The 14,115-nt window shown below is 47.0% G+C and overlaps 1 protein-coding gene across 2 annotated transcripts in view; it reads left to right on the forward strand.

Annotated features, from left to right (window-relative positions):
• Positions 1-4,206: 4,206 nt before the first annotated feature.
• MAPKAPK5 (MAPK activated protein kinase 5) overlaps positions 4,207-14,115 on the forward strand; it is a 72,639-nt gene continuing 62,730 nt past the window's right edge. For both annotated transcript variants that reach the window (XM_044275792.1, XM_044275791.1), the window contains exons 1-3: positions 4,207-5,157; positions 8,265-8,338; positions 12,933-13,008. In XM_044275792.1, the coding sequence (XP_044131727.1) occupies positions 5,122-5,157; positions 8,265-8,338; positions 12,933-13,008 (186 nt within the window). In that variant the 5' untranslated portion in view covers positions 4,207-5,121. The remainder of the gene's footprint in view (positions 5,158-8,264; positions 8,339-12,932; positions 13,009-14,115) is intronic.

Genomic DNA, 14,115 nt, shown 5'->3' on the forward strand with positions numbered 1-14,115 from the left:
CAGCAGGGATAGTGTGAAGTCCTATTCACCCTGATAGAGATCTATCAGGGTGAATAGGACAAGGGTTCCAGTCCCTGAAAAAGAAAGATTTACAAAAAAAAAAACCTACACGTTAACAGTAAACATTCATTTTCAGGAGATTTGTGTAGGAGTTAAAAAATAAAAATAAATTATCGGCTATCGTCCTGAAAGTTCACAGATTCGTCTCTAAAATATCAATATTGGTCGATCCCTAGTTTAGATACATATAGCCATCATATAGCTTAGATACATATAGCTGCCATGTGGCTCAGATACATATAGCCGTCATATAGCTTAGATAGACATAGCTGTCATATAGCTTAGATACATATAGCTGCCTTAGAGCTTAGATACATATAGCCGTCGTATAGCTTAGATACAGTACAGACCAAAGGTTTGGACACACCTTCTCATTCAAAGAGTTTTCTTTATTTTCATGACTATGAAAATTGTAGATTCACACTGAAGGCATCAAAACTATGAATTAACACATGTGGAATTATATACATAACAAAAAAGTGTGAAACAACTGAACATATGTCATATTCTAGGTTCTTCAAAGTAGCCACCATTTGCTTTGATTACTGCTTTGCACACTCTTGGCATTCTCTTGATGAGCTTCAAGAGGTAGTCACCTGAAATGGTTTTCACTTCACAGGTGTGCCCTGTCAGGTTTAATAAGTGGGATTTCTTGCCTTATAAATGGGGTTGGGACCATCAGTTGCGTTGTGGAGAAGTCAGGTGGATACACAGCTGATAGTCCTACTGAATAGACTGATAGAATTTGTATTATGGCAAGAAAAAAGCAGCTAAGTAAAGAAAAACGAGTGGCCATCATTACTTTAAGAAATGAAGGTCAGTCAGTCCGAAAAATTGGGAAAACTTTGAAAGTGTCCCCAAGTGCAGTCACAAAAACCATCAAGCGCTACAAAGAAACTGGCTCACATGCGGACCGCCCCAGGAAATGAAGACCAAGAGTCACCTCTGCTGCGGAGGATAAGTTCATCCGAGTCACCAGCCTCAGAAATCGCAGGTTAACAGCAGCTCAGATTAGAGACCAGGTCAATGCCACACAGAGTTCTAGCAGCAGACACATCTCTAGAACAACTGTTAAGAGGAGACTGTGTGAATCAGGACTTCATGGTAGAATATCTGCTAGGAAACCACTGCTTAGGACAGCCAACAAGCAGAAGAGACTTGTTTGGGCTAAAGAACACAAGGAATGGACATTAGACCAGTGGAAATCCGTGCTTTGGTCTGATGAGTCCAAATTTGAGATCTTTGGTTCCAACCACCGTGTCTTTGTGCGACGCAGAAAAGGTGAACGAATTGACTCTACATGCCTGGTTCCCACCGTGAAGCATGGAGGAGGAGGTGTGATGTGTGGGGGTGCTTTGCTGGTGACACTGTTGGGGATTTATTCAAAATTGAAGGCATACTGAACCAGCATGGCTACCACAGCATCTTGCAGCGGCATGCTATTCCATCCGGTTTGCGTTTAGTTGGACCATCATTTATTTTTCAACAGGACAATGAACCCAAACACACCTCCAGGCTGTGTAAGGGCTATTTGACCATGAAGGAGAGTGATGGGGTGCTGCGCCAGATGACCTGGCCTCCACAGTCACCGGACCTGAACCCAATCGAGATGGTTTGGGGTGAGCTGGACCGCAGAGTGAAGGCAAAAGGGCCAACAAGTGTCAAGCATCTCTGGGAACTCCTTCAAGACTGTTGGAAGACCATTTAAGGTGACTACCTCTTGAAGCTCATCAAGAGAATGCCAAGAGTGTGCAAAGCAGTAATCAAAGCAACAGGTGGCTACTTTGAGGAACCTAGAATATGACATATTTTCAGTTGTTTTTATACTTTTTTGTTATGTATATAATTCCACGTGTTAATTCATAGTTTTGATGCCTTCAGTGTGAATCTACAATTTTCATAGTCATGAAAATAAGGAAAACTCTTTGAATGAGAAGGTGTGTCCAAACTTTTGGTCTGTACTGTACATATAGCCGTCGTATAGCTTAGATACATACGGCTGTCATATAGCTTAGATCTTAGAAGAGCTTCTGCCTGTGTGAGCTAGGAGATGATCATGTGACAGTTAGGTTGTGCAGAGCAGGGGGAGGGGAAGGTCAGATTATGCACACCCACAAATATTCATGAGGAGAGCTCAGGCTTTGTTGTTACACGTCCCCACAGCTTTGCTGCAGCATGTAAACAAAGCAAGAATAACAGAACCATGCAAAGGTGTAAGGCTCCATTCACACATCCGCAATTTTGTTCCGCAAAAGCGAAACCATTTATTTCTGTGGGGCAGCACGGATCTGGAATTGCGGGTCCAGAATTCTATTCCTGAAAAAAATAGAACATGTCCTATTCTTGTCCGCAATTGCGGACAAGATTAGGCATATTCGATTATAGTGCCGGCGATGTGCGGTCCGCAAAATGCGGAACACACATCGCCGATGTACATGTTTTGCGGATCCACAAAACACACACGGACGTGTGAATGGACCCTAAGTATGGTTTTTTTCTCTCAAGAAATCAAGCTTAAAGGGAACCTGTCACCGGGATTTTGTGTATAGAGCTGAGACATATAGACATGGGTTGCTAGATAACCGCTAGCACATCCGCAATACCCAGTCCCCATAGCTCTGTGTGCTTTTATTGTGTAAAAAAAAATAACGATTTGATACATATGCAAATGATCCCAAGAAGAGTCCTGTCCCTGACTCATCTCACGTACAGGACTCATCTCAGGTTAATTTGCATATGTATCAAATCTTTTTACACAATAAAAGCACACAGAGCTATGGGGACTGGGTATTGCGGATATGCTAGTGGTTATCTAGCAATCCATGTCCTCAGCTCTATAGACAAAATCCCGGTGACAGGTTCACTTTAACCAGGGTTTCTCAACTCCGGTCCCCGGGACCCACCTAGCGGTCATGTTTTCAGGATTTCCTTAGTATTGAGCAGGTGATATAATTAGTGTCAATGCATCAGGACTTACCACAGGTATTCATTCTGTGGGATAGTCTCAAATCCAGACTGGTAGGTGGGTCCCGAGGACCGGAGTTGAGAAACCCTGACTTTAACTAATGTATCTGTATGTCCTGATGAGTTTTATAAGGTTTTTAATATTTTTTTTTCCATAACTCAGATAACCCCTTTAAGGATCCAGACAATTTCTGCTACATATGTGGCAAATAAAATACTTGTGATCAGCGCAAGAATCTGACAAAGCGGGTGCATCTTGCAGCTTGGGATGCATTTGTGCAGAACTTCCTTGGGAACAGACGAGCTGCAAACTATGCTGAATGAGTAGACAACATGCTTTCAGCATATGAACAACTTGGCTGCTGAATGGCAATGATGTGCATTTCTTACATTCCCATCTTGACTTTTTCCCACCCAATTTGGGACACGTAAGTGACGAACATGGTGAGCGGTTCCATAAAGATAATTCTAGGATGGAGAACAGATATCAAGGCCGCTGAAATCCCAACATGATGGGAACCTACTGCTACAGAAAAAGATGACCGTTCACAAACGCAAAAGCAGATGCCTGAAGCACTTTTGACAGTACCGGGCCTTGCTCAAGTAAGACTTCTAAACTGAAAAACCAGACTTTGAATTTTTTTATTCCATTACATTTTCATACACTGTTTACTACGCAAACTTTGATGTAGATCAGTAATTGTTGGAGTAAAACTCGTTCTGTTCAAAATTATTCAATGCTTCCTAAGTGCTTTATTCATTTAGGCATACTCATGCATAGCAAAATTTGGTGACGTGTTACAACAATTCTGACTTTGGATTTGAAATCCGCACACTGGATTTAGTATAGGACAAATGGTTTCTGCCCAGTAGCAGACAAAAAGTTTTTTTGTGTTGCGTGGTGTATCTGGAGGGTAGAAGAATAGATTGCCACCTGCTCCTCTTTATCTCCCGCACACAAAGCCGGTAGTTTTTCTCTGCGTTAGGCCTCATGCACACGACCGTTGTTCTGGTACGCATCCGAGCCACAGTTTTGGCATTCACTTCAATGGGGCTGCAAAAGATGCAGACAGCATTCCGTGTGCCGTCTGCATCCGTTACCCCGCTAAAAAAATATAACATGTCCTATTCTTGTCCGCACTTTGCGTACAAGAATAGGCATTTATATTGAAGGCTGTCCGTGCAGTTCCGCAAATTGCGGAATGCGCACGGACGCCATCCGCAATACGGCAACGGGGCGCACACGTTCGTGTGCAGGAGGCCTAATACAGAGGCTCTAATCTGGGTGGAGGCACTGATGTACTTTACCTATGTTCCCACTCTTCCATTCAGCGAAGGCTCTAGGCCCAGTATACACACAGGTCAGCGCCAGAGTCTGTGGTGGGAGGGATATTACCCAAATAGGGCTACACATTTCACTAGTAGCACCACCACAGTACATATACATAAAACGCGGGGGCTTCATCCATGGCTGCCCTAGCACTAGTCCACTAGACTGGAGCTTCTATGAGAAGTTCCTCCTGGAGGAACCTGCCAGTCACCAGCAGTAACTGTGCAGTAGTGTCTATAAACCCAAGTGACATCACAAGGTCCTTACGGCGCATAGAGTTTAGACACAACCTGTAACTTGAACGTCCTCCACATTAGAGCGCTCATCACAATGCGCCGCCGGATAAGAAAGCCCCACGTCAGGAGATTATTTCACACAATACACCGAGCGGTCCTTACAAGCGGTGGCGCGTATTGTGGTGCCCTAACAAATGCCTGTTTATTTTTCCCAAAACAGCCGGCAGTACAAAGCCCATACGGGAGTGTTTCCCTCCTTGCGATACTCCGGTCACACCGGACTGTTCAGCCAGGTAAGGGTTCTGTAGCTGTGGAGCAGGCCTCGCCGCGGTCACCCCGGGAGGGAGGTGACATACTGTAGCTGGGGGCGGTCTCTTCACGCTCCTGTTACAGCTCCGGTCCCCCCGCTGCCAGTGTGTTCTCTGTTGTCCTCCCCTCGGTGACATTGTATGGACTCTCACACCGGTGGCTTCATGGTGTGTCACCAGCTCTGACCCGCTGTCATTACGCCTTTGCTAGCTGTCCCGGGGGATGTCTTACAGTCACGACATGGACAAAACAATAAAGGTAGGACAAGAGGACGGCGCTCGTGTGCGCACGGTGTGGACTGACACATGAGCTGATTGTGTGAATGGAGAACGCAGGTCTGACGCGGCTTTCCTGTCTATTAGAAGCTCCTTATGAGTGCGGTGCTGATGTCACCTGTGAGTAATGTGTGACAGGGTGAAAGCTGCGTTTCCCACCGGTGAGCGGAGGAAGGGCCTGTGACTAATGGATGTCTGGGAACGTTCAGAGGAATGGTGAATGGGCACCCAAAAAGAGAAGAGCATCACCTGCCAGGGGAAGCTGGCGCAGGATGGGCACCCTCCTGGGGAAGCTGGTGCAGGATGGGCACCCTCCTGGGGAAGCTGGTGCAGGATGGGCACCCTCCTGGGGAAGCTGGCGCAGGATGGGCACCCTCCTGGGGAAGCTGGCGCAGGATGGGCACCCTCCTGGGGAAGCTGGCGCAGGATGGGCACCCTCCTGGGGAAGCTGGCGCAGGATGGGCACCCTCCTGGGGAAGCTGGCGCAGGATGGGCACCCTCCTGGGGAAGCTGGCGCAGGATGGGCACCCTCCAGGGGAGGCTGGCGGAGGATGGGCGCCCTCCAGGGGAGGCTGGCGCAGGATGGGCGCCCTCCAGGGGAGGCTGGCGGAGGATGGGCGCCCTCCAGGGGAGGCTGGCGCAGGATGGGAGCCCTCCAGGGGAGGCTGGCGCAGGATGGGAGCCCTCCAGGGGAGGCTGGCGCAGGATGGGCGCCCTCCAGGGGAGGCTGGCGCAGGATGGGCGCCCTCCAGGGGAGGCTGGCGCAGGATGGGCGCCCTCCAGGGGAGGCTGGCGCAGGATGGGCGCCCTCCAGGGGAGGCTGGCGCAGGATGGGCGCCCTCCAGGGAAGAGCGGTGCAGTGGTGCAGTCTGACATCCTGCTGTTTCAGTATTTCCCATTGCTGTGCGCAGGAGCTGAGGAAGCAGTAAACCCTGACCCACTCCACTGTTTCCCACCTGTGGTCGGGGCTTAGTCCCATCTCGCCTTACTAACGGTGATATAGGACACCCCTTTAGCAGCTGTCAGGCAGTAGGAGTGCAGACTAAGTACCTGGTAGTAGAATGGAAGGGGTCGGTGCCAATTCAACATCTGGCTGTATCCATAAAAACAGATGTTCAGTGGCGACGTTTCAGTGGGGTCTTTTTCAGGCATATGACTAGTCGCTGCACTTGTCTCACAATGGATACTGTCAGAAGTGCTGGTGCTCATGTTGTGTATGTAATGGAGACATTTTAGAAGAATAAACACCTGCAGGCAGTGGATGAAGGGAGAGGGGGGAGTAATGCAGGATGTCACCTGGCAGTCAGCGGGGGTGGAGAGGCTACGTGCGGGGACCCAGAATCCACATTTTGGAGACCTGGATGGGGGGGGGGGGGGGTTAGAGGTAAGTATCTCAGAGGCTGTGGAGAGGAGCTCAGTATGAACATCTCTATTGCTGTGGAGTGGGCCACAAAATGAACATCTGGAGTGGTGTTGTGGAATAGAGGGTTAGACAAGGCAGGATAGCCACAATCTTTCCTGCTGTACTCATCACCTCCTGGAGACTGTAGTAATCTGTGTTACTTCCCTTTATGTTAAGGGGGGGGGGGGGTCTGTCAGCAGTTTTGACCATGCTGAACTGCTGACAGCGCCGGGTGGGGGCTGGAGAGAGGAATACGAACTAGTGAATCCGATTCGTTCATGACAGTAATTTCCCAGTGGTAGAGGGACTGTCCCTCTACTGCGTGTAAGGCCTCATGCACACAACCTTTCCGTTTTTTTGCGGTCCGCAAATTGCGGATCCGCAAAAGACGGAAGCCATCCGTGTGCCTTCCGCAATTTGCGGAACGGAACAGGCGGCCCATTGTAGAAATGCCTATTCCTGTCTGCAAAACGGACAAGAATAGGACATGTTATATATATTTTTTTTTTTGCAGGGGCCACGGAACAGAGCAACGGATGCGGACAGCACACGGAATGCTGTCCGCATCTTTTGCGACCCCGTTGAAGTGAATGGGTCCGCATCCGAGCTGCAAAAACTGTGGCTCGGATGCAGACCAGAACAACGGTCGTGTGCATGAGGCCCAAATTGAATTTTTTTCCCTGTATAATCAGATAAAAATGGCCGCAGGTCTCTCAAAATCTTAATCTCGCACATGCGCCGTTACTGTGAGTAGCAGCGCATGTGTGAATATACTCATTCACAATCTAAAACCTGGATTTGTAATGAATTGTGACGCGCCCCACAATCCCGGGTTTGGATTTGTTAATCAGGTTAAGATTTTTTCCCGATCCATTTTAATAAGATCGCATAGGGAAAATGCAATTAAGGTAGAGGGACAGTCCTTAAATTACTGTGATTAACGAATCTGATTTGTACGTAGATGTACAACCCGATTTGCTTCATCGCTAGTGCAAACATACCTTTTGTGGAACTTTTATCAGGAGTAGTGAGAATATGAAGTTTTATTCTGCTCCTGAATGAAGGTGGAGTTCAATGTGTCTCCTGGTTGGATGTTACATGCTCAAAGCAGAGGGGAGAGGCTGTGAAGCAGCTCAATGGGATAAGTGTCTGATTGTGGGACCCCCCCCATGATTATGAAAAAAGGAAGGGGGGGGGTTCATTAGCATCTTATAGTGAGGCTCCGACTCAATTGCAATTTAGGAGCAGAATATTCTCACTGCTCCTGATAATGAAAGCTAAACCACAAGATATGTTTGTACTGGTCTCTTGGTGTGGCTTTTTTCCATAGATTTCTATATAGGGGTGAAAAATCTAAATGCAACCAAAATGTATGCTTATAAACACCTATGAATTTCATGACGTTTTTTGCAAGCCCAAAAAGCGGGCCATGATAATTTAAGGTGGGAATTTACTGGATCATTCCCTTTTGTGTCAGATTTATAGTGTAAAAAAAAAAAAAAAAAAGTTATATTCAAATAGGCGCTATTTGAAAAATTAGGAACAAATTATGGTAACGCAGATTCAAGAAAAATGATTTTGTATGTGTAAGTCTGGATAGTACAGGCATGAATGGAGCGAAGAGTGTGGGGGAGTTGTTGGAGATGTATGTATTTCTTCTACCTATATGTATTGTTGTGTACATACAGGAGACCTCCATTCTTGAAGAATTTAATATCAATTGGACCCAGAAGCTCGGGGCTGGAATCAGTGGTCCTGTGAGGTACAAGATTTTATTTTCTTTCTTAAAGGAACACTAAACCTAGATCAGGGGTGGACTACTAAGGTGCAGGCTCTAGGAGACTATTAGACCTGTGCAGACCAATTTTGCCTTAGGCACCAATAATAAAAAAATAAAAAATAAACTGACAGCAGATGTCTAGGTTTATTGGCTATCTGACTCCTAAATCTGGCCATATACATGAATACCTATATAAGGAATGGGAGGAGTCTGGCAGTGGCATATTGCCCCGCTAACCAAAGGATCCGGAGTTGAGATCCAACATGCCAGATCCTCCCACAAACTCATCAGTCAGGATAGGATCAGGAGGCCACCATACACATTAGATGGTGGGCCTCCATCGTTGGGTCCAGCCGATACATGTGTAATGTGTATGGCCGGCTTAAAGGGATTTTACTATTGATGGTCTATTATCTGAGGGTAGGCCATCACTTAAAGGGGTTGTCCGGGATTAAGATTTTTTTTTTTTTTTTAAACAGTTAAATCACTGTTAATAGTGGATTGAAGGTCCCCCCCCCCCAGATGTTTTTAGGTATTTCACACTTCAGATGGGCTCCTACAGTCCCCCACTGATTGTTTACCTCTATGTTTATGTGTGTGATAACTCCCAGCGCAGCATCGCGTTGTTTCCTTCATGCAGCCGTCCCCCTAATTCATATGCCGCCTCTTGCCGCAACTATTCCTCCCTCTTAGTCACGCCCCTAAGCGCTTCCTGGCTCAGTCCCTTCATCCTTGATAAGAATACGCCCTGCCCGGTGACGTCGCCAGACCAGAGGGGCGGGGCTTGGCGCAGTGTGTTGCTGCCCCTTAGTGCGCTCTACATAATCACTGAAGCTGGCTGTGACGTCATCGGGCTCCCTGCGAAGCGGAAGCGGAGGCTTCGCTCTGCAGAAAGAGACCCGGTACGTCACTGAATCTTTGAAAAGGGGCACTTCCGGCAGAGAATTTAGGACAAGAAAACGGGGCATCAGAAAAGTCTTGCAATGGTACGACAGGACTGTATGTAATATTTATGTTCTTGGTGTTCTCTTACAGCAATGTCCCCAATCCCGGACAACCCCTTTAATAAAAGGTGGACAAATCCATTAAAAGGGGTTTCCAGGATTTTACTATTGATTGCATGTCAGAAGGATTGGTTACTAATATATGTAGGATAGGTGATCAGTGTCTGATTGTGGGACCCTCAACAATCACAATAGACTTCCTGGTGTCTACAGATCACTTTTCATTATCCTCGCAGGCAGGATTACAATGCTCAAGGGGTTGTCTCACTACAGCAAATAGCATTTATTATGTAGAGAAAGTTAATACAAGGCACTTACTAATGTATTGTTATTATCCATATTGCTTCCTTTGCTGGCTAGATTTATTTTTCCTTCTCATTATACACTGCTTGTTTCCATGGTTACGACCACCCTGCAAATCCATCTGTGGTGGCCGTGCTTGCACACTATATAGGTGCTAGCCTCTATGATGCCTGGGACCGTGGGAGCTAGGGCTGCAACGATTAATCGATGTAATCGATTATATTCGATAACTGGATTCGTTGTTGACGAATCCAGTTATCGAATAATCGCCGATTCGTTGCTATGCGGGCGGGGTGGGCGGGTGGTCGCTGCATCTTTATTTTACCTTTTTACAATGACGCTCCTGTAACAGCCAGGCAGAGCGGACGGCGGCGTAACGTCACTCACTTACGTGACACGCCTGCTCCGCCTCCTTCATTAATGAAGTGGGCGGAGCAGGTGCGTCACGTGAGTGAGTGACGTTACGCCGCCGTCCGCTCTGCCTGGCTGTTACAGGAGCGTCATTGTAAAAAGGTAAAATAAAGATGCAGACGTGATTAGTCAGACTTATAAGCATCGGGGCCGGGGCTGTTATGGGGAGGGGGGAGGATCTGTCTATGGCACTGCTATGGGGAGGGGGGTCTGTGTATAGCACTGCTATGGGGAGGGGGGTCTGTGTATAGCACTGCTATGGGGAGGAGGGGGGGTCTGTGTATGGCACTGCTATGGGAAGGGGGATCTGTGCACTGTTATGAGGAAAGGGATCTGTGCACTGTTATGCCCATAACAGTGCACATATCCCCCTCTCCATAACAGCGCCACCCACAGATCCCCCTCTCCATAACAGCGCCACCCACAGATCCCCCTCTCCATAACAGCGCCACCCACAGATCCCCCTCTCCATAACAGCGCCACCCACAGATCCCCCTCTCCATAACAGCCCCACCCACAGATCCCCTCTCCATAACTGCGCCACCCACAGATCCCCCTCTCCATAACTGCGCCACCCACAGATCCCCCTCTCCATAACTGCGCCACCCACAGATCCCCCTCTCCATAACTGCGCCACCCACAGATCCCCCTCTCCATAACTGCGCCACCCACAGATCCCCCTCTCCATAACTGCGCCATCCACAGATCCCCCTCTCCATAATAGTGTCGTCCACAGATCCCCCATAATAGTGTCGTCCACAATTTGTTTTAATATGGCCTTTGAACATCATTTTTCAAGTAAGATCATATAAACCTCTCTGTTTTGTAATTTTGTCGTTTTTCCCGATTAATCGTAGAAATTAATCGGCAACTAATCGATTATTCAAATAATCGTTAGCTGCAGCCCTAGTGGGAGCACACATAGGCTGGTGCTTCCTCCTATAGTGTGCAAGCATGACCACCACTCATGGATTGCAGGGTGGTCGTAACCATGGAAATGCACATAATATAATGATATGGAAAAATGAATCCAGCCAGCAAAGGAAGCAATATGGATAATAACAATACATTAGTAAGTGCCTTGTATTAACTTTATCTACATGATAAATGCAACTTACTAAAGTGAGACAACCCCATGTAAAGTTAATACAAGGTACTTACTAATGTATTGTTATTATTCATACTGCTTCCTTTGCTGGCTGGATTTCTCTTTCTATCACACTATACACTGCTTGTATCCAGTGGTTATGACCACCCTGCAATCAAGCAGCAGTGGTCATGCTTAGATATTATAGTACACATAGGCTGCTGCTTTTTTCCCATCACAGTCCCGGCCACCAGAGAGGCTGGTGCTTTTTCCTATAGTGTGCAAGCACGACCACCATTGGTGGATTGCAGGGTGGCCGTAACCATGGAAACGATCAGTGTATTATGTGATGGGAAAAATGAATCTACTTAGCAAAGGAGGCAATATGGACAATCACAATACATTAGTAAGTGCCTTGTATTAACTTCCTTTACATAGTAAATACTATTTGCTGAAGTGAGAAAACACCTTCAACATAAATAACATAGGATCCACCATTCACACAATAGCTGGTCAGTTATAGGACTTATGGACCATTTTTGACATAACTTGTTTTATTCTCCTTCCCCCTGAAGATCCACACCTATAGACCTCAAGCAACAATACTAGGAGCTTAGATAATATTGTATATGTCCTGTCACACAAGCCCTGACACAGTAATGTGGCCTTCATCTATTTATACCAGGGGAGAGAATTGCTTCCTCTTTGGGTCCTGTCCTGTCATCTGGGACATGTGTGGATTCTGCCCAGCCAGCAATAACCCTCCTGATGTATAGCGACCATGCCGGCAGAACATGCCCCTCCACCCATTGTTTGAGATATTTCTACTGCTCGGCGAGCACACCTTCCCTTACACAACTCCACCTTCTGGTTTCCTATTACCATGACTAATGGTCATCACTCCACTGGAACATATAAAACAGGGTTAAAGAGGTGTTCCAGGCTTGTCTCATTTCAGCAGTACCCCCCCCGTCACACTGCCGATTCCGCTACTTCTAGACTGGATTTTGGCTCTTCTGCGCTAAGGTCCCGCCAGATGTTCTCCTGGGTCTTCCTGTTCAGCCAAAATTACACTATGCGGCTGCAGCAGAAGACTCAGGAGCACATCGGGTCTGGACCTTGGCGGAAGAGTCCACAGGAAGTCACAGGAGCATAAAGGACATGGCGGAATCGGCAGTGTGACAAAGGAGTAAGTACTGCTGAAACATTCTTACTTTCACAGGTTAGAAGGGGGCAGGATTTTAGTAAAAGCGTAGAGAACACCTTTGACGTGCTTTTTAGCTCCTGTACGTTTTGTTAGTGATATGTAAAGCTCTGCAGAATACGTTGGCGCTCTATAAAGATGATTATCATTATATATAGATTTTTTTTGCTGTTGATGGAAAATAAACCACTACGTTGTGATAGAACAAGTAATGCCTGGTAGATGCTGGTTTCACCTCAGGGACTGCCAAATTTAGGGTCACATGACCCCCATACGGTGAGGTTGCCAGTGCATCCAGCCGGAGAATGAATTTTCTGGTGTTATGAAAACAACCAAGTGCGGGATTATTAGGACATGTGGATGCGTATTACATGATGGCCGCCATAACAACTGCCAAGTCTTCAAGGGAAAAGAAGTGCGCAGCTTTCATAAACTTAGGGAAAACTGAAGCGTTCTGATTGGTTGCAATGGGCAACCGTTCTAATTAATGAGGCCCAGTCATCTTGTCAAACTGTCTGTCAAATCCATTTTCTTTCATTAAAAAGTTTCTTTTTTTTTTTTGCTCAGAGTATGTGTGAAAAAATCAACGCAAGAACGTTTTGCACTGAAAATTCTCATTGATCGCCCCAAAGCCAGAAATGAGGTGAGTAATTCCAGTCTGCTCTGTACAGTCCGGGAGCTAACCTACTGTAATCCTGTTTTTTATGCTGCAGATGTATGCAGCATTACCCTTGAAGCATTATCAATGTTATAGAAGTATTTTAGCTGTTTTGTTGCCAGAGTTTTTACCTGCCTTCCTTACTAGGCCAACTTTTCAGTTGTAGCAACGGGCCTATCAACTGCAAATAACTAATGTCGTCTGAGCCAACTTGGATGTATTTGATATTATTTTTCACTGGACACCTTAGACCTTTCCTTTGTGCCATTAGATGCCATTTTTTTTTTTATTTTTTTATATTTAAGGAAAAACTGAAAATTATGAAGAAAAAAAAAATTCCTTTTTTTTCCCCCCTAATTGTTAAAAAAAATATTCAAAACAAAACATTTCTAAAACCATTACATTTGTACTCTGAAAATGGCCGCTATTTATGTACTAGTTGGGCCCACCACAAAAGTCTGGAGCAAATTTTGGTGCCCTTTTTTTCCCTTTCGCCCATGACAGCACCCTTGAGAGACCGCCTCCATCCAGGACAGGAAACAGGAACTTTCGTGGAGAGCTCATAAGGAGGAGCATGGCCCCGAGACCACCAGTTCCTGTTTCCTGTCCTAGACAGAGGACGGTTCGTGGAGAGAGGAAAAGAAAAGCTAGGCTGCAGGGCCCCGGAGGAATTGTTCTAAAGTGGGGTTACCTGTTCCGGCATAAGTCTCCTCTAGGAGCCGCCGGCCGGAGTCTGGTGTCTGCTGCTGGGGTCTGGCTTACGCTGCGCTGGCGATACTCTGCAGTCCCGGGCTCACCGAGAGGTGCGTTCGGCACGCCGGTCCTGCCCGACAGTGCTCAGGCGGGCCGGGGCCTTCTTCTTTGCCGCGCGCAGGGGGAACTAAAATCTCGCGATGCCAGCGAGATCCGGGTCTCGGTAGAGACTTCCGGTTTTTGGAACGCACGCAGCGTGCGTTCCGGAAGTAGGAAGAGCCTTCTCCTACTTAGGCCGCAGAGGATTTCCAGCAGGACCCGACCGAGGAGATCGGACCCACAGGCGCACGGTCAGCAGCAGCCCAGCCAGCCAGCCTTACAGGAAGCCAGATTTCCTTT

The sequence above is a fragment of the Bufo gargarizans genome, chromosome 1, assembly GCF_014858855.1.
Source record: "Bufo gargarizans isolate SCDJY-AF-19 chromosome 1, ASM1485885v1, whole genome shotgun sequence".
Classification (NCBI taxonomy): Eukaryota; Metazoa; Chordata; class Amphibia; order Anura; family Bufonidae; genus Bufo; species Bufo gargarizans.